The 18,636-nt window shown below is 49.8% G+C and overlaps 1 protein-coding gene across 1 annotated transcript in view; it reads left to right on the top strand.

Moving 5' to 3' along the window:
• SMC6 (structural maintenance of chromosomes 6) overlaps nucleotides 1-18,636 on the top strand; it is a 224,032-nt gene that overhangs the window by 27,474 nt on the left and 177,922 nt on the right. The window contains 3 exon segments of the mRNA XM_075341130.1: nucleotides 5,073-5,209; nucleotides 7,288-7,349; nucleotides 14,187-14,267. Coding sequence (XP_075197245.1) covers nucleotides 5,073-5,209; nucleotides 7,288-7,349; nucleotides 14,187-14,267 — 280 coding nt within the window.

Genomic DNA, 18,636 nt, shown 5'->3' with positions numbered 1-18,636 from the left:
CCAGATGATAAAACTGCAATAGACTCCCTTATAGCAGCAATCAACCAAACTCTGCATGTGGAGGATCCCCCATCCACTACCACTGACCATGCAGTCTCCTTTAAGAGGGCAAGGAAACCCCAAAGGGTTTTCGCTGATCACCCAGAGTTTCAGGATATCCTCACAAAGCAAAGGGAGAAGCCTGACAGGCGCTTCGGTAACCGTAAACTCATGGAGTCCCAGTACCCTTTTGTCTCACCTGCCCCTAAGGGCTGGGCCGATCCGCCCTCGGTCGACCCCCCCCCCCCCCGGTCTCCCGCTTTGCCACAAAAGACGCTCCTGTCTTTAACCGATGGTTCCTCCATCAAGGACCCAACAGACAGACAGGTGGAGCACCTCGCCCGCTCTGCTTTTGAGGCTGCGGGTTCCTCCCTCTCGCCCTCCTTTGCCTCTGTGTGGGTCGCAAAGGTGATCTCGGTCTGGGCAGAATCATTTAACACTTCGCTTGAGGAATCCCAGCTCCCTCATACTTTCACAGAGGTAACAGCTCAAATTGCCGCTGCGGCGGAGTACCTCATGCAGGCCTCCATTGACGCTGCTACCTGCGCAGCTTTTGCCGCCTCAAATACCATAGCCATCCGTAGAGCTCTCTGGCTCCGACAATGGCGAGCGGACTCTGCCTCAAAGAAGTCTCTCACGGGCCTTCCCTTTTTTCCAGACCGATTGTTTGGCGAACGTCTGGACAAGCTCATTTCTGACTCCACGGGAGGAAAGAGTACCTCCCTCCCCCACCTGAAGTCCAGGACGACCTTCACCAGACGTCCACAGTCCTCGTTCCGCTCCTTTCTGAACTCATTTGGTTGGTCGACATCCCGCTCTGCCCCGCCACTCGCAGCGGACTACGCAGGGACCGACCGACCTCAGCTCTCCCCGAAACCCACTTCGTCATGGCAGCCTAGACCGAAACAGTCCAGGGCTAGGGAGACTCGTTTTCCCCCCTCATGACTCCTTCGGCACCCCGGAAGACACACTCATTGTAGGTCGACTGTGGCTCTTTCAACACATCTGGGCTGCCGCCTCAGACGACAAATGGGTGCGAGACCTTGTGTCTTCCGGTTACCACATAGAATTTCGGACCCGACCCCCGAGTCGGTTCTTTCTCTCAAACCCCCCAATGACTCGAAAACGACGCGAGGCTTTTTTCTCAGCAATCCACTCGCTCCAAACAGCAGGAGTGATAATACCTGTCCCGGACGACGAGAAGTTCAGGGATTTTTATTCCTACCTCTTTGTGGTCCCCAATAAGGATGGGTCAGTTCGACCCATCCTGGACCTCAAACACCTAAACAAACATGTGCACGTACGGAGATTCAGAATGGAGTCCCTAAGGTCCATTATTGCATCCATGGTCGAAGGGGAATTCCTCGCCTCCATAGATATCAAGGACGCATACCTGCACACACCCATCGCCCCAAATCACCAAAAGTTCCTCCGCTTCGCAGTTCAGGACTCCCATTTTCAATTCGTAGCCCTACCCTTCGGCCTTGCCACCGCACCAAGGGTCTTCACCAAAGTCATGGCGGCCGCCATGAGCATCCTTCACGCCAGGGGAGTAGTCGTTCTCCCTTACTTGGACGACTTCCTCATCAAAGTCCCCTCTTTCCGCGACTGCTCAACCAGCGTACAGATCACCGTGGACACCCTATCCCGCTTAGGGTGGCTACTGAATCTAGACAAATCATCCCCGGTCCCATCACGATCCATCACCTTCCTGGGCATGTACCTGGACACCTGTCGGGGCTTGATCTATCTCCCTCAGGACAAGGCGATCGCTCTTTGACAAGCGGTACGCTGCCTTCTACGTCCTCCGACTTGCTCCATTTGATTCAGCGTGAAGGTGCTCGACAGGATGGTGGCGGCTATGGAGGCAGTACCCTTTGCTCAACTGCACCTCCGCCCACTGCAGCTAGCCCTTCTAGCTGCCTGGGACAAGAGCCCCTTCTCCCTGGACAAACATCTTCACCTGACGCCTTCACTCAGGTATGCACTCCGCTGGTGGCTTCGGTCCTCATCCCTATCGAAGGGGAGATCTTTTCTCCCAGTGAACTGGCTGGTCCTGACCAAGGACGCCAGCCTCCTAGGCTGGGGAGCAGTGTACCGACACCACACTGCTCAAGGACGTTGGACGCCCCAGGAGTCTTCCCTACCCATAAACATCCTGGAAATCCGCGCGATCTTCCTCACGCTCAGGGCGTTCTGCCCTCTGCTAGCGGGTCGTCAGATTTGAGTCCAATCGGACAATGCGACAGCTCTGTAACCTATATCAATCGGCAGGGGGGCACCCGCAGCAAAGCGGCTTAACTCGAGGCCCACAAGATCCTCAGCTGGGCCGAATCGACGGGGTCAGTGATATCAGCGGTACACATACCAGGGGTAGAGAACTGGGCGGCGGACCTTCTAAGTCGCCAAGGCCTGGCCGCCGGAGAGTGGTCTCTCCACCCAAAAGTGTTCCTACACATCTGCACTCGCTGGGGTACACCAGACGTGGATCTAATGGCCTCAAGGTTGAACGCAAAGGTACCCGCGTTCATAGCCAGGTCACGCGACCCGCAGTCCATCGGCGCGGATGCTCTAGTCTGCTCCTGGCACCACTTCCACCTGCCTTACATATTTCCACCTCTACCCCTGCTGCCGCGGGTAATCAGGAAGATCAAGGCAGAGGCAGTCCCGGTGATACTGATAGCACCGGACTGGCCCAGGCGCGCCTGGTACGCCGAATTAGTACAAATGCTCACAGACGCACCGTGGCGCCTTCCAGACATCCCAGACTTGCTGACCCAAGGGCCCATTTCCCATCAGAACTCCAGAGCCCTGAAGCTGACGGCAAGGCCATTGAGACCTGGGTATTAACAAGAGCGGGATTCTCCCCCGCGGTTATCTCCACCATGATCAGCGCCCGAAAGCCTGCTTCATCCCGCGTTTACCACCGTACGTGGAAAATCTTCCTTTCATGGTGCAGGGAAACTAACGTCCAGCCTATGCCTCTGGCCATCCCCAGAATTCTTGACTTTCTGCAGTCTGGCTTGCAAGCGGGGTTGGCTCTCAGTTCCCTTAAAGGGCAGGTCTCACGGACTCTTTGTTCGTTATTCCTGAGGGGCCTAAGTAGAGACAGGCAGCTTCAAAGGCAACTCTGGCTCGCTGGATTCGCTCTGCGATCCAAGAAGTTTACCGCTTGCAACTCAAGCTCATTCCTAGTGGGCTGCGGGCTCATTCCACACGAGCAGTTGGCGCTTCATGGGCCATTCGGCATCAGGCTTCAGTGGAACAGGTGTGTAAGGCTGCGACCTGGTCTAGCCTACATACTTTTTCAAAGCATTACAGAGTCCATACCCAGGTTTCAGCTGAGGCAAATCTGGGTAGGAAAATTCTGCAAATGGCAGTAGAGCACCTCTCTCAGTAGGCGCTCCAGGCTGTCTGGGACTGGTTCTTCGTCCTTGGGTTGTGTTGTCTTTGTTTTATTTTTCCCACCCATGGACTGCTTTAGGACGTCCCATGGTCCTGTGTCCCCCAATGAGGCGTCAGAGAAAAACGGATTTTTGTGTACTCATCGTAAAATCGTTTTCTCTTAGCCATCATTGGGGGACACAGCACCCATCCTGTTGCCCTGTTGGTCCTTGGTTCTCTCAGTACCTTTATTTGGTTATGACTTTTTTCTCATGTTCCTCCGTTGAGATAAGTTCTTACTATTTTTTTCTCCTACTGCTTGTGTACTAAAACTGAGGTTGCCTGGCCCGGCCAGGGGGTGTATACTGCAAAGGAGGAGCTAATGTCTTTTGCATCTACTTAGTGTCCTCCTATGGATAGTAAATCTCAAAAATGGCTCTAGGCCTAGGCGATAATATATGTATACAACAACCAATTCTTCCCCAAAATATTTTCAATCTTTATTAAAGTAGATAAACAGTTTATGATACCACACCATTTAGTGTATAATGAAAGACCACACACCATCAATTTGTCTCCAGAAATAACAAATGTACAGGTCACCCCTGGTCTTGAATATCATGAACAGGGTTTACATACATAATGTAATGACAAATTGATAGAATTTAGACAATGAATACATTAAAGTACACAAAACGGACATTGATGAATCACGCCAAGTCAAACTTAACTTTCAGGTTTTCTGAATGTTCTTTTCAGGCACATTTGGTGCTGAGACGTAAATCACATACAGGAGTTAATAATCCAAGAAAGTGTCCAGATTGGGTCACAAGGCGTTTGATATACAGTCCCTCAAAGAAGGTGCACCGCCGACCATTTATAATGGATTATAGTAGTCTCCACCTCGACGCGTTTCCCCACACATTATATGTGGTTCATCAGGAGGTTGTTAGAATAAAGATATATAAGGCATGCAGATCCATGGCGCCGTTACTCAGATCAGTAGCATCGCAGTACAATCCTGTGTTGATAAACGTGTACCACCGTCCGTGGAGGCGCCTATGGATAGGCAGCATAAGACCCATGGTCCTGTGTCCCCCAATGATGGCTAAGAGAAAACGATTTTTCGGTGAGTACACCAAAATCCGTTTTTTTTTTCATTTTCAGAGTTCAATGTTATAAAATTCTGTGAAGTCCCTGGGTGTTACAAGTGCTCAGCAAACATCTAGATAAATTCCTTGAGGGGTCTAGTTTCCAAATTGGGGTCACTTGTGGGGAAGCTCCACTGTTTAGGCACATTAAGGTCTCCCTGAATGAGACATGGCTTCTGCTAATGATTCCAGACAATTTTGCAGTCAAATGCTGCTCCTTCCCTCTTCCGAGCCCTGCTGGGCACCCAAATAGTAGATTTCTACCGTATATGAGGTATCTGTGTACTCAGGAGAAATTGCTCAACAAATTGTAGGTATATTCTTTGAGGGGTCTGGTATTCTTCTGGGAGAAGTCATAGTCCTACAGCTCATTACTGGATTGGCTCTTGCTTGTTATCCCTGATGCGTCACTATACTATCTCACAGTCATATATTCTGTGTTTGTGTGTAGGTTTTGCAGTTCACTTAGATATTTACCATCTAGTCTTTGTTTTGCAGCTCAGCCGATGTTTCCATCAAATTACGGAACAGAGGAAACGATGCCTTCAAAGGCGAGGTTTATGGAGACTCAATTATTGTGCAGCAGCGCCTGACAGTAGATGGCGGTCGCAGTTATAAACTGAAAAGCTCCACAGGTAAATACAAGCATGACGCCGTACACTCCATCCTATATGCTGTGTTCACATGCGCAGGATTGTAGCTACGATCCCGAATACATGAACGGGGTTGTTTCTGCAGAGTGCATGACAAACCCCATTCAGATTAACAAAAGAGTTGCACTGAATGTACACCATGTATTACTCCCTGGAGGACTTGCATTCAGGGGCTGCACTTATTACACTCCTTCCATATTCCTCCTCCTTTCTCCTACTGTCGGCACCTTTCTTTGGCTTATGCCAGAAATGGCTTCACAGAGTGATGTCTCCACCTGGCGACTACATTTATTTTTTTTGGCTGGGGTGGAAGGGGGGTATAAAAATAACAACAAAAGGAGGAATATATATCCTCCAAAAATTAAGTATTACTTACAGCAAAGATGGGCTGCAGTGTGTACATCGCCCAGGCCAAAAACTACTACTTCAGCAGGATACAGCTAAGCCCCCACTAAGTGGAGACATCACAGGTGCAGGAGAAGCAAATCACACATTTCCAAAAAATGGAAGGGGCCATTGCTGGTTGGTAAAACTGCACACTGATTGCTTGCATAGAGCGCTGTTCACACATGCACATTAACAGTCACAAGCCCGCAGCCTATTAGGCGACCCCCATACTATTAGATCAGGCGGGCTGCCAATTTGTACTCCATCTGGGCACCATACAGGGACAGGAACTCTAATATGCAAGGCCCAAAAGAAAGGGACGTGGCTGTATCCTGTACGAAAAAACAAGGTTTTAGTTGGTATTATGGCCATAAAACGGACGCCTACAGCCCTCATCACGGGAACCTCATGCTTGTAGGTCCCTACACTAAATATAAAAATAGCAACAAAAAGAGGAATATATATATCCTCCAAAAATTAAGCATTACTTACAGCAAAGATGGGCTGCAGTGTGTACATCGCCCAGGCCAAAAACTACTACTTCAGCAGGATACAGCTAAGCCCCCACTAAGTGGAGACATCACAGGTGCAGGAGAAGCAAATCACACACACACACTTCCAAAAGGGGTGGAAGGGGGGCCCAATCACAGAAGTGCTCCACTTTTTTTTCTTTGCGCTTGTTTTAACCTATTCATGCCCCAGCAATTGTCCATTTTTGCACTTTGTTTTTTTACTCCCCTTCTTCTAGGAGCTGTACACTTTTTTTTTTTTTGTTTTCTTTTGTTTTATTTATCCGACCAAATAGCCATATTGGGGCTTGTTTTTTTTATGTGAAACAAGTTATATTTCTGAATGACACCATTTCATGAAGTGATGCACGTGAAATCAGGAAAACATTCCAAGTGTGGTGAAATTGAAAAAAAAGTGCAATTCAATTTTTTTAGTTGCCCTGTTCACTGTATGCGTGCGTATATATATATATATATATATATATATATATATATATATATATATATATATAAATCTATATATTTTTTTTTTTTCTTCCAAGTGGTGAATAAAAAAAAATTCGGATAAAAAAGAATTATATATATATATATATATATATATATATATATATATATATATATATATATATATATATATATATATATATATATATATAATAAATTTATTTTATTTATATTTTTTTTTTTTTTTTTGCTTTAGTTGACATTCTTCGAGACCCGCAACGCTTACAATTTTTAGGGTCTGGGGCTCTATGTGGTCTTGTCTTTTGCGCCCTGAGCTGTTGTTTTTACTGATAACATCTTGGGTAGATACGATGTTTTGATATCACCTGTTATTGCATTCTATTACAAAGTTGCATCAGCCAAAAAAAAAACATTCATTTTAATTTATTTTATATTTTGATAGATCGAACTGTTATGAACACAGCCATACCAAACATTTTATTTTTTATTTTTTTTTTGCTTGTTTTACTTTTAATGGGGCAAAAGGGGGGTGTTAACTGCCACTGTCAGAGATACATGATGGCTGATTAAATCTGCGTCCTCGGTGTCCGCGCCTGCATCAAAGGCAGGGACACAACCATTGTTGTATGTCAAAGGTCGTTAAGGGCTTTATATTTTTTTTATTTTTAAAAGTCAAAAGTCAAATATTTTATTTTTAAGGTTCACTGGTTTCCACTAAGAAGGAAGAACTCGTCACAATCCTTGACCATTTCAACATACAGGTAATATGACTGTCATTACATGAGGGTTTCAACTCCCCATGACTGACTTTTTACAATTTTCAGTGCCCATTTCTTACAAAACTGCTAAATAGTATAGGATTGATGGACAGCAGCATCGCATCTAACTACACGGATTGTTGGCTGTAACCGTGAAGACTTGGGCTTGTGCCAATCGATTTGCTCGTCCCATTCCAACTGTTGCATTACCACCTCTAACCCCCGGCATCCGCGGTTTGATTGGCCGACCTGGCGCGGTTATGTCACTTGTGCGTCACACTACAACGATGTCGCGGTAGGCCGGCTAATTAGAAGAAGAGCCGTGGATGTCGACAGGTGGTGATCATGTGCTACGGCTTTAGATTACAGTTGTGACTGCTGGACTGAGAACAATCTAATGGAGACTCTTCTGGGAAGATTATATACAAAGGCTTCTTGTAATGAGTAATCACCGATATTGACTAAACACAGGGCAATTAAAAGGGTTGTCTGGTGAAAACAAGTTATCGCCTTTCTGCAGAATCGGTGGTAACTTATTAATCAGTGGGTGTCCGACCGCCGATTCCCCACTGATCATCAGAACTGGTAATTTCTTTATCGTTCCTTTGGGAGACCCAGACCATGGGTGTTTAGCTTCTGCCTCCGGAGGACACACACAGTACTACACTTAAAAGTGTAGCTCCTCCCTCTGAGCTTATACACCCCCTGGTAGCCAGTCCTAGCCAGTTTATCGCTTTGTGTCAGGAGGTCATACATCCACACATGCATTCTCATCTGATTGTTTGACTTTTGGAAAGAGTTTGAAGAAAAGCGGGTCCATGTCTGGACTCCCGGCATGTCCCTTCTCACCCCACTGTGTCGGCGCTGTTGTTAAGGTTGATTTACAAGGCTGAAGCCTTACATGCCGTGCTCCTTCACCATCCCTTCTGGGCTCTGGCTTGAAGTGGGAGCCAGCACGGTCTCCATGCCTGGCAGGAGTCCGGTCTCCATCCACAGCCCCTTGAGGATTGTGTTGGACCGGAGCACTCATCCCCAGGGACATGGCCCTGCGTCTCAGCAGCTAAGTACCTGAGACGTTTATGTTGGGGGTCCCGGTTCTTTATTGTAAGGGGAGAGTATGCTGTATGTGATTGTTTTAACTTTACCGGCGGGTTCTCCAGCTTTTGCCTGAGAACCGCGCCGATGGTGCCTGCTTGTCGGCCTCGCCGCTTAAATTTAGGCCCCGGCTTCGCCGGAGGCCTAGTTTCGTTTTCCTGCCCTCGCATGTCACTCATGCAGAGGGACTGGTTCGGCTCCTCCCGGCGGCCGTTCTACACTGAAGAGGGACACTCCCCACTGCTGGGGCGTCCCTCCTTCCCGACAGGTCTCTCTAGCCCTCCAGTTCCCGCTCTTTTATAGGAACGCCCCTAGTCCCACCCCCTCCATTTCTCAGGCAGAGTTCACTCTGCTCTGGGACATCCTGCATTCTGCATCTCTGCTGAGGTGCTGCGCTCTGGGGGACCGGGCTTCGGGATCTGGAGAGCACACAACACCGCGCTCAGCGGTCTGGTAAGCCACAGCCGGTCTCCGGTTGTGGACCTCTGTATATTCTCCCTGGGGTTCATTCTCTGCAAAGCCCCCACTCCAGCAGCATGTCTCACACAAGGAGCAAGGCTCCAAAGCTTTATTCTGCATGCACTGCATCTAAGCTCCTGCTGCCTGAGCCGAGCATTTATCCACACTGTGATGGTTGCTCTAACTTGGCGGTGCCACAGCCTGGAGTCTCACCCCCAGTGGTCTCTCAGGCTGCTGCTGCACCTGTGATTGAACCCCCGGCCTGGGTAGAGTCCTTTTCTAGGTCCATATCCCAGTCATTTGCTGAGTCCATGGGACTTTTGTCCAAGACTTTGATGAATATGCATCAGCCCCCCTCTCAGGGTGCCTCTAATACTCTTGACAGAGGACTCCTATCCTCTGACCTCCGTCCATCAGAGCTCACGGAGGATTCATCATCTGATCCCAGACCCCGTACTTCTAAGAGAAGGCGCAGGGTTTCCTCCCCCTCCCCATCCCACGGCTCTGTCTCAAGAGCTGACTCTCAAGATGTGGAGGATGCCCTCACTGGGGGCTCGGAAGCTATGTATCCCATCGATTTCTCTCAGGGTGACTCAGATCTTAGTGATTTGATTGCTTCTATTAATTCTGTGCTGGATCTCAATCCGCCAGTATCAGAGGAGCAACTCTCTTTGGCAGAAAAACATCAGTTTACCTCGCCTAAGAGAGTGAAGAGTGTGTTCTTTAACCACTCTAGTTTTCAGACTGCTGTGACCAAACCTAGGGCCTGCCCTGACAAACGCTTTCCAAAGCGTGGTTCTGATGACCGGTTTCCATTTCCACCTGAGGTGGTCAAGGAGTGGTCTCACTCCCCAAAGGTAGACCCTCCGGTGTCTAGGCTCTCAGCCCGGACCGTTGTGTCAGTGGCTGACAGCACCTCACTTAAGGATTCCACTGACCGTCAGATTGACCTTCTGGCCAAATCTGTGTATGAAGCTGCGGGGGCCGCGTTTTCCCCGACATTTGCAGCAGTGTGGGCTCTCAAAGCCATCTCTGCTTCTCTAGAGGAGATGCATTCCCTCACCAAGGAATCTATGCCTGAGATGGTTACCTTAACTGCTCAGGCTTCAGCCTTTTCATCTTATGCCATGTCTGCCATGCTAGAGGCTGCTCACCGCACTGTGGTGGATTCAGCTAATTCTCTTGTTATCCGCAGGATTTTGTGGCTTCGAGAGTAGAAGGCAGATGCTTCGTCCAAGAAGTTTCTTGCTGGGCTCCCTTTTGCTGGTTCCCGGCTGTTTGGGGAACAGCTGGATGAAATCATTAAAGAGGTTACTGGCGGGAAAAGTACTTCCATGCCACAAACTAAGACCAGGAAACCCGCCCAGGGTAGGAATCAATCGAGGTTTCGTTCCTTTCGTTCCTCCAACTGGTCATCCTCTAAGCCTTCCGCCTCGTCCGCTAACTCAGCCAAGGATCAGAAATCCAACTGGCGCCCAAAAGCGCGTCCGCAGAAGACCGCAGGAGGTTCTGCCACTAAGGCAGCTTCCTCATGACTCTCGGCCCGCTCCAGCCACGTCCTTAGTCGGTGGCAGGCTCTCCCACTTTGGCGACGCTTGGTTAAAGCAGGTCTCCGATCAGTGGGTGAGAGACATCATATCTCACGGCTACAGGATAGAATTCTCTTCCAGCCCTCCAAACAGATTTTTTTCTCTCTACTCCCCCCCTGCTCCAAGGCCGCCGCCTTATCGCAGGCCGTGGCGTCCTTGCAGGCAAACGGAGTGATTGTCCCGGTTCCCGCTCAGGAACGGTTCAGAGGTTTTTACTCAAATCTCTTCCTAGTTCCAAAAAAGGACGGTACCTTCCGGCCCATCCTGGATCTCAAGCTTCTCAACAAGCATGTCCGGGTGCGGCATTTTCGCATGGAGTCTCTGCGATCAGTCATTGCCTCTATGACCCAAGGGGAGTTCCTGGCGTCCATCGACATCAGAGATGCCTATCTACATGTGCCAATCGCAGTGTCACATCAGCGTTTGGTTACGTTTTGCGATAGGAGAGGATCATTTCCAATTCGTGGCTCTCCCCTTCGGGTTAGCCACGGCCCCTCGGGTATTCACCAAGGTCATGGCGGCAGTGATTGCGGTCCTGCACCTCCAGGGGTTAGCAGTGCTTCCTTATCTGGACGACCTTCTGGTCAAGGGTCCATCCAGCGCAGACTGTCAGCGGAGTGTTTCGCTCACTCTCGCCACCCTAGCCCAAGTCGGGTGGATTGTCAATCTTCCCAAATCCACTCTGACTCCGACCCAGAGTCTCACGTACCTAGGGATGCAGTTCGAGACTTTGCCGGCACTTGTGAAGTTGCCCTTAATCAAACAGCAGTCTCTCCGGCTAGCGGTGCGCTCTCTCCTGAGGCCCCGCCGTTATTCCCTCAGGCGCCTGATGCAGGTGCTGGGTCAAATGGTGGCTTCCATGGAGGCGGTTCCCCTTGCCCAGTTCCATCTGCGTCCTCTGCAGCTGGACATTCTCCGCTGTTGGGACAAGCGGCCTTCCTCCTTACAGAGGTTAGTGGCTCTGTCGCCACGGACCAGGACCTCTCTTCAGTGGTGGCTTCGACCCCTCTCCCTGTCCCAAGGGCGCTCCTTCCTGGCTCCGTCCTGGGTGATTCTCACCACGGATGCCAGCCTATCCGGCTGGGGAGCGGTACATCTCCACCACAGAGCTCAGGGCACTTGGACTCCGTCCGAGTCAGCCCTTTCAATCAATGTGCTGGAAACCAGAGCTGTGCTTCTAGCTCTCCTAGCCTTTCACCACCTGTTGGCGGGCAGGCACATTCGAGTCCAGTCAGACAACGCGACAGCGGTTGCCTACATCAATCACCAGGGCGGGACACGCAGCCGCCTGGCAATGTTGGAGGTCCAACGCATTCTTCAATGGGCGGAGGACTCCAAGTCCACCATATCCGCAGTCCACATCCCTGGCGTAGAAAACTGGGAGGCAGATTATCTCAGCCGTCAATCCGTGGACGGTGGCGAGTGGTCTCTGCACCCGGCAGTGTTTCAGTCAATCTGCCGCAAGTGGGGCACTCCGGACGTGGACCTAATGGCATCCCGTCACAACAACAAGGTTCCGGTTTACGTGGCTCGGTCCCACGATCCTCAGGCCTTCGCCGCGGACACTCTGGTTCAAGACTGGTCCCAGTTTCGTCTGTCCTACGTGTTTCCCCCTCTAGCTCTCTTGCCCAGACTCCTGCGCAAGATCAGAATGGAGGGCCGTCGAGTCATCCTCATTGCACCGGACTGGCCCAGGCGAGCTTGGTATCCGGACCTGCTCCAACTGTCCGTGGAGATGCCGTGGCATCTTCCGGACCGTCCAGACCTGCTCTCGCAAGGTCTGTTTTTCCACCCGAATTTTGCGGCACTCAAATTGACGGCGTGGCTCTTGAGTCCTGGATTTTGACGGCTTCTGGTATTCCTCCTGAAGTCATCTCCACTATGACTCGGGCCCGTAAGTCTTCCTCCGTCAAGATCTATCACAGGACTTGGAAAATTTTCCTGTCCTGGTGTCGCTCTTCCGGCCATTCTCCTTGGCCATTTTCGTTGCCGACCCTTCTGTCTTTTTTACAGTCCGGTCTGCAGCTAGGACTGTCCCTCAACTCTCTCAAGGGACAAGTCTCAGCTCTGTCAGTTCTGTTCCAGCGGCGTCTCGCCCGGCTGGCTCAGATCCGCACCTTCATGCAAGGTGCGTCTCACATCATTCCGCCTTATCGGCGGCCCTTGGATCCCTGGGACCTTAATTTGGTCCTCACGGTATTGCAGAAACCCCCCTTTGAGCCTCTTAGGGAGGTTTCTTTGTATCGTCTTTCTCAAAAGGTAGACTTTATAGTTGCCATAACTTCTCTCAGGAGAGTCTCTGATTTGGCTGCGCTCTCCTCGGAGTCACCTTTTTTGGTTTTTCACCAAGACAAGGTGGTTCTCCGTCCGACTCCGGACTTTCTTCCTAAGGTGGTCTCTCCCTTCCACCTTAACCAGGATATTTCCTTGCCTTCCTTCTGTCCGGCTCCTGTTCATCGCTTTGAGAAAGCGCTGCATACTCTAGATCTGGTGCGTGCTCTCCGGATCTATGTGTCTCGCACCGCTGCGCTTAGGCGGTGCACCTCTCTTTTTGTGCTAACCACAGGGCGGCGCAAGGGTCTCTCTGCTTCTAAGCCGACCTTGGCCCGTTGGATTAGATCGACCATTTTGGACGTCTACCAGAGTACTCAGGTGCCTCCCCCGCCGGGGATCAAAGCACACTCGACAAGAGCTGTCGGTGCCTCTTGGGCTTTTAGGCCCCAGGCTACGGCTCAACAAGTCTGTCAGGCTGCCACTTGGACTAGCCTGCATACCTTTTCAAAGCACTACCAAGTGCATGCTCATGCTTCGGCAGATGCGAGCTTGGGCAGACGCATCCTTCAGGCGGCTGTCGCCCACTTGTGAAGTTAGGCTCCGCCTACTTCTTAGTTTTTCTGTTTATTCCCACCCAGGGACAGCTTTGGAACGTCCCATGGTCTGGGTCTCCCAAAGGAACGATAAAGAAAAAGAGAATTTTGTTAATTACCGTAAATTCTTTGTCTTATAGTTCCGTATTGGGAGACCCAGCTCCCTCCCTGTTGCCTGTTGGCAATTTTCTTGTTCCGTGTGTTATCACTGGCTGTTGTCGTGGACAGAGTCTCCGGTTGTTCCGGTTCTTACTCGGTTCTACTTGTGGGTGGCTATTCTCCTTCAGCTTTTGCACTAAACTGGCTAGGACTGGCTCACCAGGGGGTGTATAAGCTCAGGGGGAGGAGCTACACTTTTAAGTGTAGTACTTTGTGTGTCCTCCGGAGGCAGAAGCTATACACCCATGGTCTGGGTCTCCCAATACGGAACTATAAGAAAAAGAATTTACGGTAAGTAACAAAATTCTCTTTTTTTATCACCAGTGGGTAACTTTTTTTCAATATAAAAAAAAAAAAAGAAAAAAATGCACCTGCAGGTTGGATGCGTGACACTGTCTTCATTCATTCTCTATGGGGCTGCCAGGAAAAGCTGATCAAAGCGCTCAGCAGTCCCACAGGGAATGAATGGGGTGGAAGGCGAAGACGCCGGGATAAAAGTTAATGGTGCTACACAAGTGAGTAAGATATAAGTTGCCCATTCTACTGATTGGTGCGGTTCCCAGCGGTCAGAGCTCAGACCCCGGTCATGTTGCTGTAATTTTACATTGTGAATATTCTATGTATCTTGATTCCATTCCTGGTCTTTAATCCAAAAATGTGTTTCTCTTCAGGTTGATAACCCAGTGTCTGTTCTAACACAAGAGATGAGCAAACATTTCCTGCAGTCTAAGAACGAGGCCGACAAATACAAGGTGAGTTGTGACACAGAGGGGACTTCTATAATATAACATTGTGGTAGCACATGACTGCGCCAAATTTAGTAAAAGGAACCTGTCGCTGTAAAAATGGCCTCTAATATGCAGGCCCCGTGTTATAGAGCAGTGGGAGGAGAGCAGACTGATTTATATAGTTTTGTGAGAAAAGATTCAGTATAACCTGTGTTTTTAAAGGCAATCTGTTAGGTAAAGAAATAAAAGCTATTAACCTGCAGATATGGGATTAATCTACAGGTTAATAGCGTTCTCAAACCTCTGATGGCCGCACTGAGTGCCCTGCTGCTGGGAAGAAGAGATTTTTATTTCTCCCGGCAGCGTTCGGCTTTCAGTCATAGAGGTAACCGTCCCCGGCGCTGACTGACAGCCGGCTCTAATGCTGGGCAGCTTTAATTCCATTATCTGCAGGATAATATATATATATTTTTTGTTTTAACCCAGTAGTTTCAATTTAATCATTTACCGTATTTTTCGGACTATGAGACGCACCCTGGTTTTAGAGGAGGAAAATAGGAAAAAGAAATTTTAAGCAAAAAATGTGGTCATGACACTGTTATGGGGCGAGGATCTGCTGCTGACACTGTTATGGGGGTAATGTCACCAAATTCTCTACTAAGGCACCCCATCCTGGTAATGATCCTCCTGCCTCGTATAGAATCTCCATCCTTGTATGTATATAATTAGTGTCCCTCATCCTGGTATATACGCCCTCGCCCTGCTATACGGCCCTCGCCCTGCTATACGGCCCTCGCCCTGCTATACGGCCCTCGCCCTGCTATACGGCCCTCGCCCAGCTATACGGCCCTCGCCCTGCTTATACGGCCCTCGCCCTGCTTATACGGCCCTCGCCCTGCTATACGGCCCTCGCCCTGCTATACGGCCCTCGCCCTGCTATACGGCCCTCGCCCTGCTATACGGCCCTCGCCCTGCTATACGGCCCTCGCCCTGCTATACGGCCCTCGCCCTGCTATATACCCTCATCCTGCTATATGTCATGCATCCTGTGGCACACAAAAAAAAAATAAACATTTATACTCCTCTTTCCTCACTGCAGCAGCATCACTCGTGGAGCCGGTCACCGTTCCCTGCAGCATCGCGATGTCCTCCTGTCTGCTGCCCACTTACGTGTGTAGAGAACGGTGAGCACAGAGATGGCGTCATTGCTGTGCACACCGCTAGTCTCCACACACACAGCAGCGGCTGGCAGACATGAGGACGTTGTGATACTGCATTGAACGGTGACGGGTGTGTATACTGATTCACTGCACCCCGCGCTAATGATGATGTGCGGGGGGCAGTGAATATAGCCGCACATGATCACTCCAGGCTGTAGTGGTCACGGGTGATCACGCGGGCCGGCTGTTTACTATGCGCGCATCCCCCGCCCATCATCCCGCCCACCTGTCAGCGCCGGCTTCAGCGCTGAGAGATGATAGGCGGGAGGATGCATATGAAATGAGCGGGCCTACATGGTCACGGCAGGCGCTGCTACAGCCTGCTCATGCCGCGATGACCCGCTCCACCGCAGCACCCTCATTCCCCGCAGCCATGCCCTACATTCAGACTATAAGATGCACCCCCCACTTTCTTCCAACATTTGGGGGGAAAAGAAGTGGGTCTTATACTCCGAAAAATACGGTACTTAATTGCTATTGCTGGGCTTTTCAGTCCATTGAGCGCTGCTATCAATGCAGACAGCTCTCTCTATGTGCCCTTATTCAAGGAAGGCTGTCAGTCACTGAAAGGAGCGCCCATGCACCGAAAAACCCAGCAATAGCAGAGGATTAAATGATTAAAACACTGGTTTATGACGACTTCCTGTTCCGGCGCTGAGGATGTAGGACGTGTGGTGAGAAGCTCCTGCACCTGCAAGAGATCATACTAAGAATCAGAGACGGATCTGTGCCCATCCAACACCCCAAAGACACAGCTGCTGGGGAATAGCTTCCTCTGCAAGAGACTCCCTGAGAAAAAGCTGGGTGAGAGACAGATTGAGGGTCTGGGAGACGCATTGGGGTAGAGACCGGAGGGTCCCCTGACCCAGGACTCCTGTTGTGGAGACTGCACTGATATCCCTCGCTCTGGCCAGATTACTGTGAGGAAGACAGAAAACAGCAGTGCTGGGCTGGAGCCTGCCATTAAGAGCTGAGGCCAGAGACTGGACCAGGGGAAGGTCGGGGTGACCCCCGTTCCCCCCCCCCCCCCCCCCTCGGGTAGCACAGATCACTGAACTGCTGGTTGAGGTCCCCACTGGTGTCCCTCTGCCACCCCTAAACTGTTCTGAGTAGTGCCCTCACCTGTGCTGAAGAGAGTCCTGTGCTGGAGGTCGGGAGGGCAGAGAAAGCTGCATGCTAAACACTAACACAGGACTGAGAGAGATTTCTGGGCGGGAAAACTCCATTTTTTTTTTCTCTCTTTGAAAACTGCCCGACTGCTGGATCCCCGGGAAGCAGGAAGTGAGACATCTAGTGGGTGAAACAATATAGTGCATCTCACGCAGAACCATCTGCAGGATACTGCCTCCCTCTAGTGGCCATCATACAGAACTGCATCTTGTAAATTGATTGCTGGCTTCTGAAGGAGCTGACAGTAAGCCACTCATATACTAAGACCCTCACACTACAATTTGTCTCCCCTCGGTAAAGGGACGGTGCTTTTGCAACTTACAGACCTGTGATTTATGGAGCGGTACCTCCTACGTAGTGCACAAAAAAATGGACTCTCGCGTAAGAGACATGGCCAGCAGCGAAGGGGAGGAAGAAATGGCACTGAGCCCCCTGGAAGAACAAGTCTCTGTTGATATATCTTAACCGCTTCACAATGCCTTTATGAGTGAATCTGCCGAACACTCTAATGACAGCAACAAAGAAGTTGACACGCACATGCAAACGGTAGACTTTAAAACAATGGCAACAGAGGTTACAGCTAATATCATGCCAGAGATCCAGAAAACCATAGAGAAAGCTATCCAGCATGCCCTCCACAACTTTCAGGGGCAATTAAACAAACATAAAGGACAGATAGAGGAGTTGGAACAGAGAGTGTCATCACTGGAAGAAGATAACAAGCAACTGTCCTCACAGTTAGAGGAAAGGGTCGCAGAAACGAAACGCCTCGTGGACAAGGTTGAAGATCTCGAGAATAGGTCCAGGCGGAGCAACCTGAGAATGGTTGGGCTATCTGAAGCGGTTCCCGTAGCCGAACTTCAACGCTTATGTGAAAGAGATCTCCCGGCGGCTCTGGGAATTAATAAGGACTGTAGAGTAGAAAGGGCTCACAGGGTGGGCCCAGATCTGCGCTCCCATGCCCAAAAATCTGGTGATCAGACAAGACCACGCCAAGTGATCATGAAATTTTTGGACTACAACGACAAGTTTGACATAATAAGGGCCTACAGAAAGAGAACCCAACTATTGATCATAAGAGGCATGAAATGTCTTCTGTCGAGGATTATTCTGCAGATGTGGCCAAACGAAGAAGAGCTTTCAGCAAAATATGTGAGTCTGCATCAAGCTAGGAAGAGCTTCACACTTCAGTAACCAGCATTACTGAGGATTTTCCAAAAAGATGGTGTCAACTCGATAAGGGACGCCGAAAGAGACATTGAAAAAATATTGCAAACGGCAAAAACTGTAGAGGAGACCGAGAGGGAGACAACCAAACAATGTCACCGAAATCCCAGAGGTCAACAGGTCGTAATAGGTGAAGCAACCCAGTGATAACTTGTGAATGGTGATGTAGTATATACCCTTACCCGCTTTCCCTTAAAACGGTCTGGACTCTTATCCGAGCTGTTTGTGAGATGATACCAAGATAATGAATGAACTTTTTTTGGGAGGAGAGGAAGTGGGGGTTGGTGGGGGAGGGGCCAGGAATGTGTTATGTCATGCCATGTGGGGCCTGCCATGCCAGAGGACGCTTGTTCACATCATCTCTATCCCTATCTGGGGATGTGTCCTGTGGTTTGGTGGGGGAGGAGGTGGAGTGGTCTGTTTAGACAAATTGTGAGGGGATAGTTGGGGGATACGGATGTCGTCCTGATTGATATTCCCTACATTTCATGTGGTGCAGGTTGAGTTTCTCTAATATGCTTGTGTAATCAACCACTTTCCCAATCTCAGAAAAAAGTGAAGTCCATAGCACTTCTGGTGGTGTGCGCAGTTCGGAACACACCACAGTGCATTTCGAATTTAGAGTTATTGTTGCCCTAGGATATTTTTCCTTGTGTATTTCTTGTTCTTTTTTTTTTTAACACCTTTCTTCTTTCAGGAGTCACAGACTCCGCATGCTGTTTAACCCTTCCACACGTATTAAGTATCTGATAACAGGTAGTAACCAAAACAAACAG

Source organism: Anomaloglossus baeobatrachus, chromosome 3 (genome assembly GCF_048569485.1).
Source record: "Anomaloglossus baeobatrachus isolate aAnoBae1 chromosome 3, aAnoBae1.hap1, whole genome shotgun sequence".
NCBI classification, from domain to species: domain Eukaryota; kingdom Metazoa; phylum Chordata; class Amphibia; order Anura; family Aromobatidae; genus Anomaloglossus; species Anomaloglossus baeobatrachus.
The sequence above is the reverse complement of the archived record's forward strand: the minus strand, read 5'-3'. Positions and strand labels throughout refer to the sequence as shown.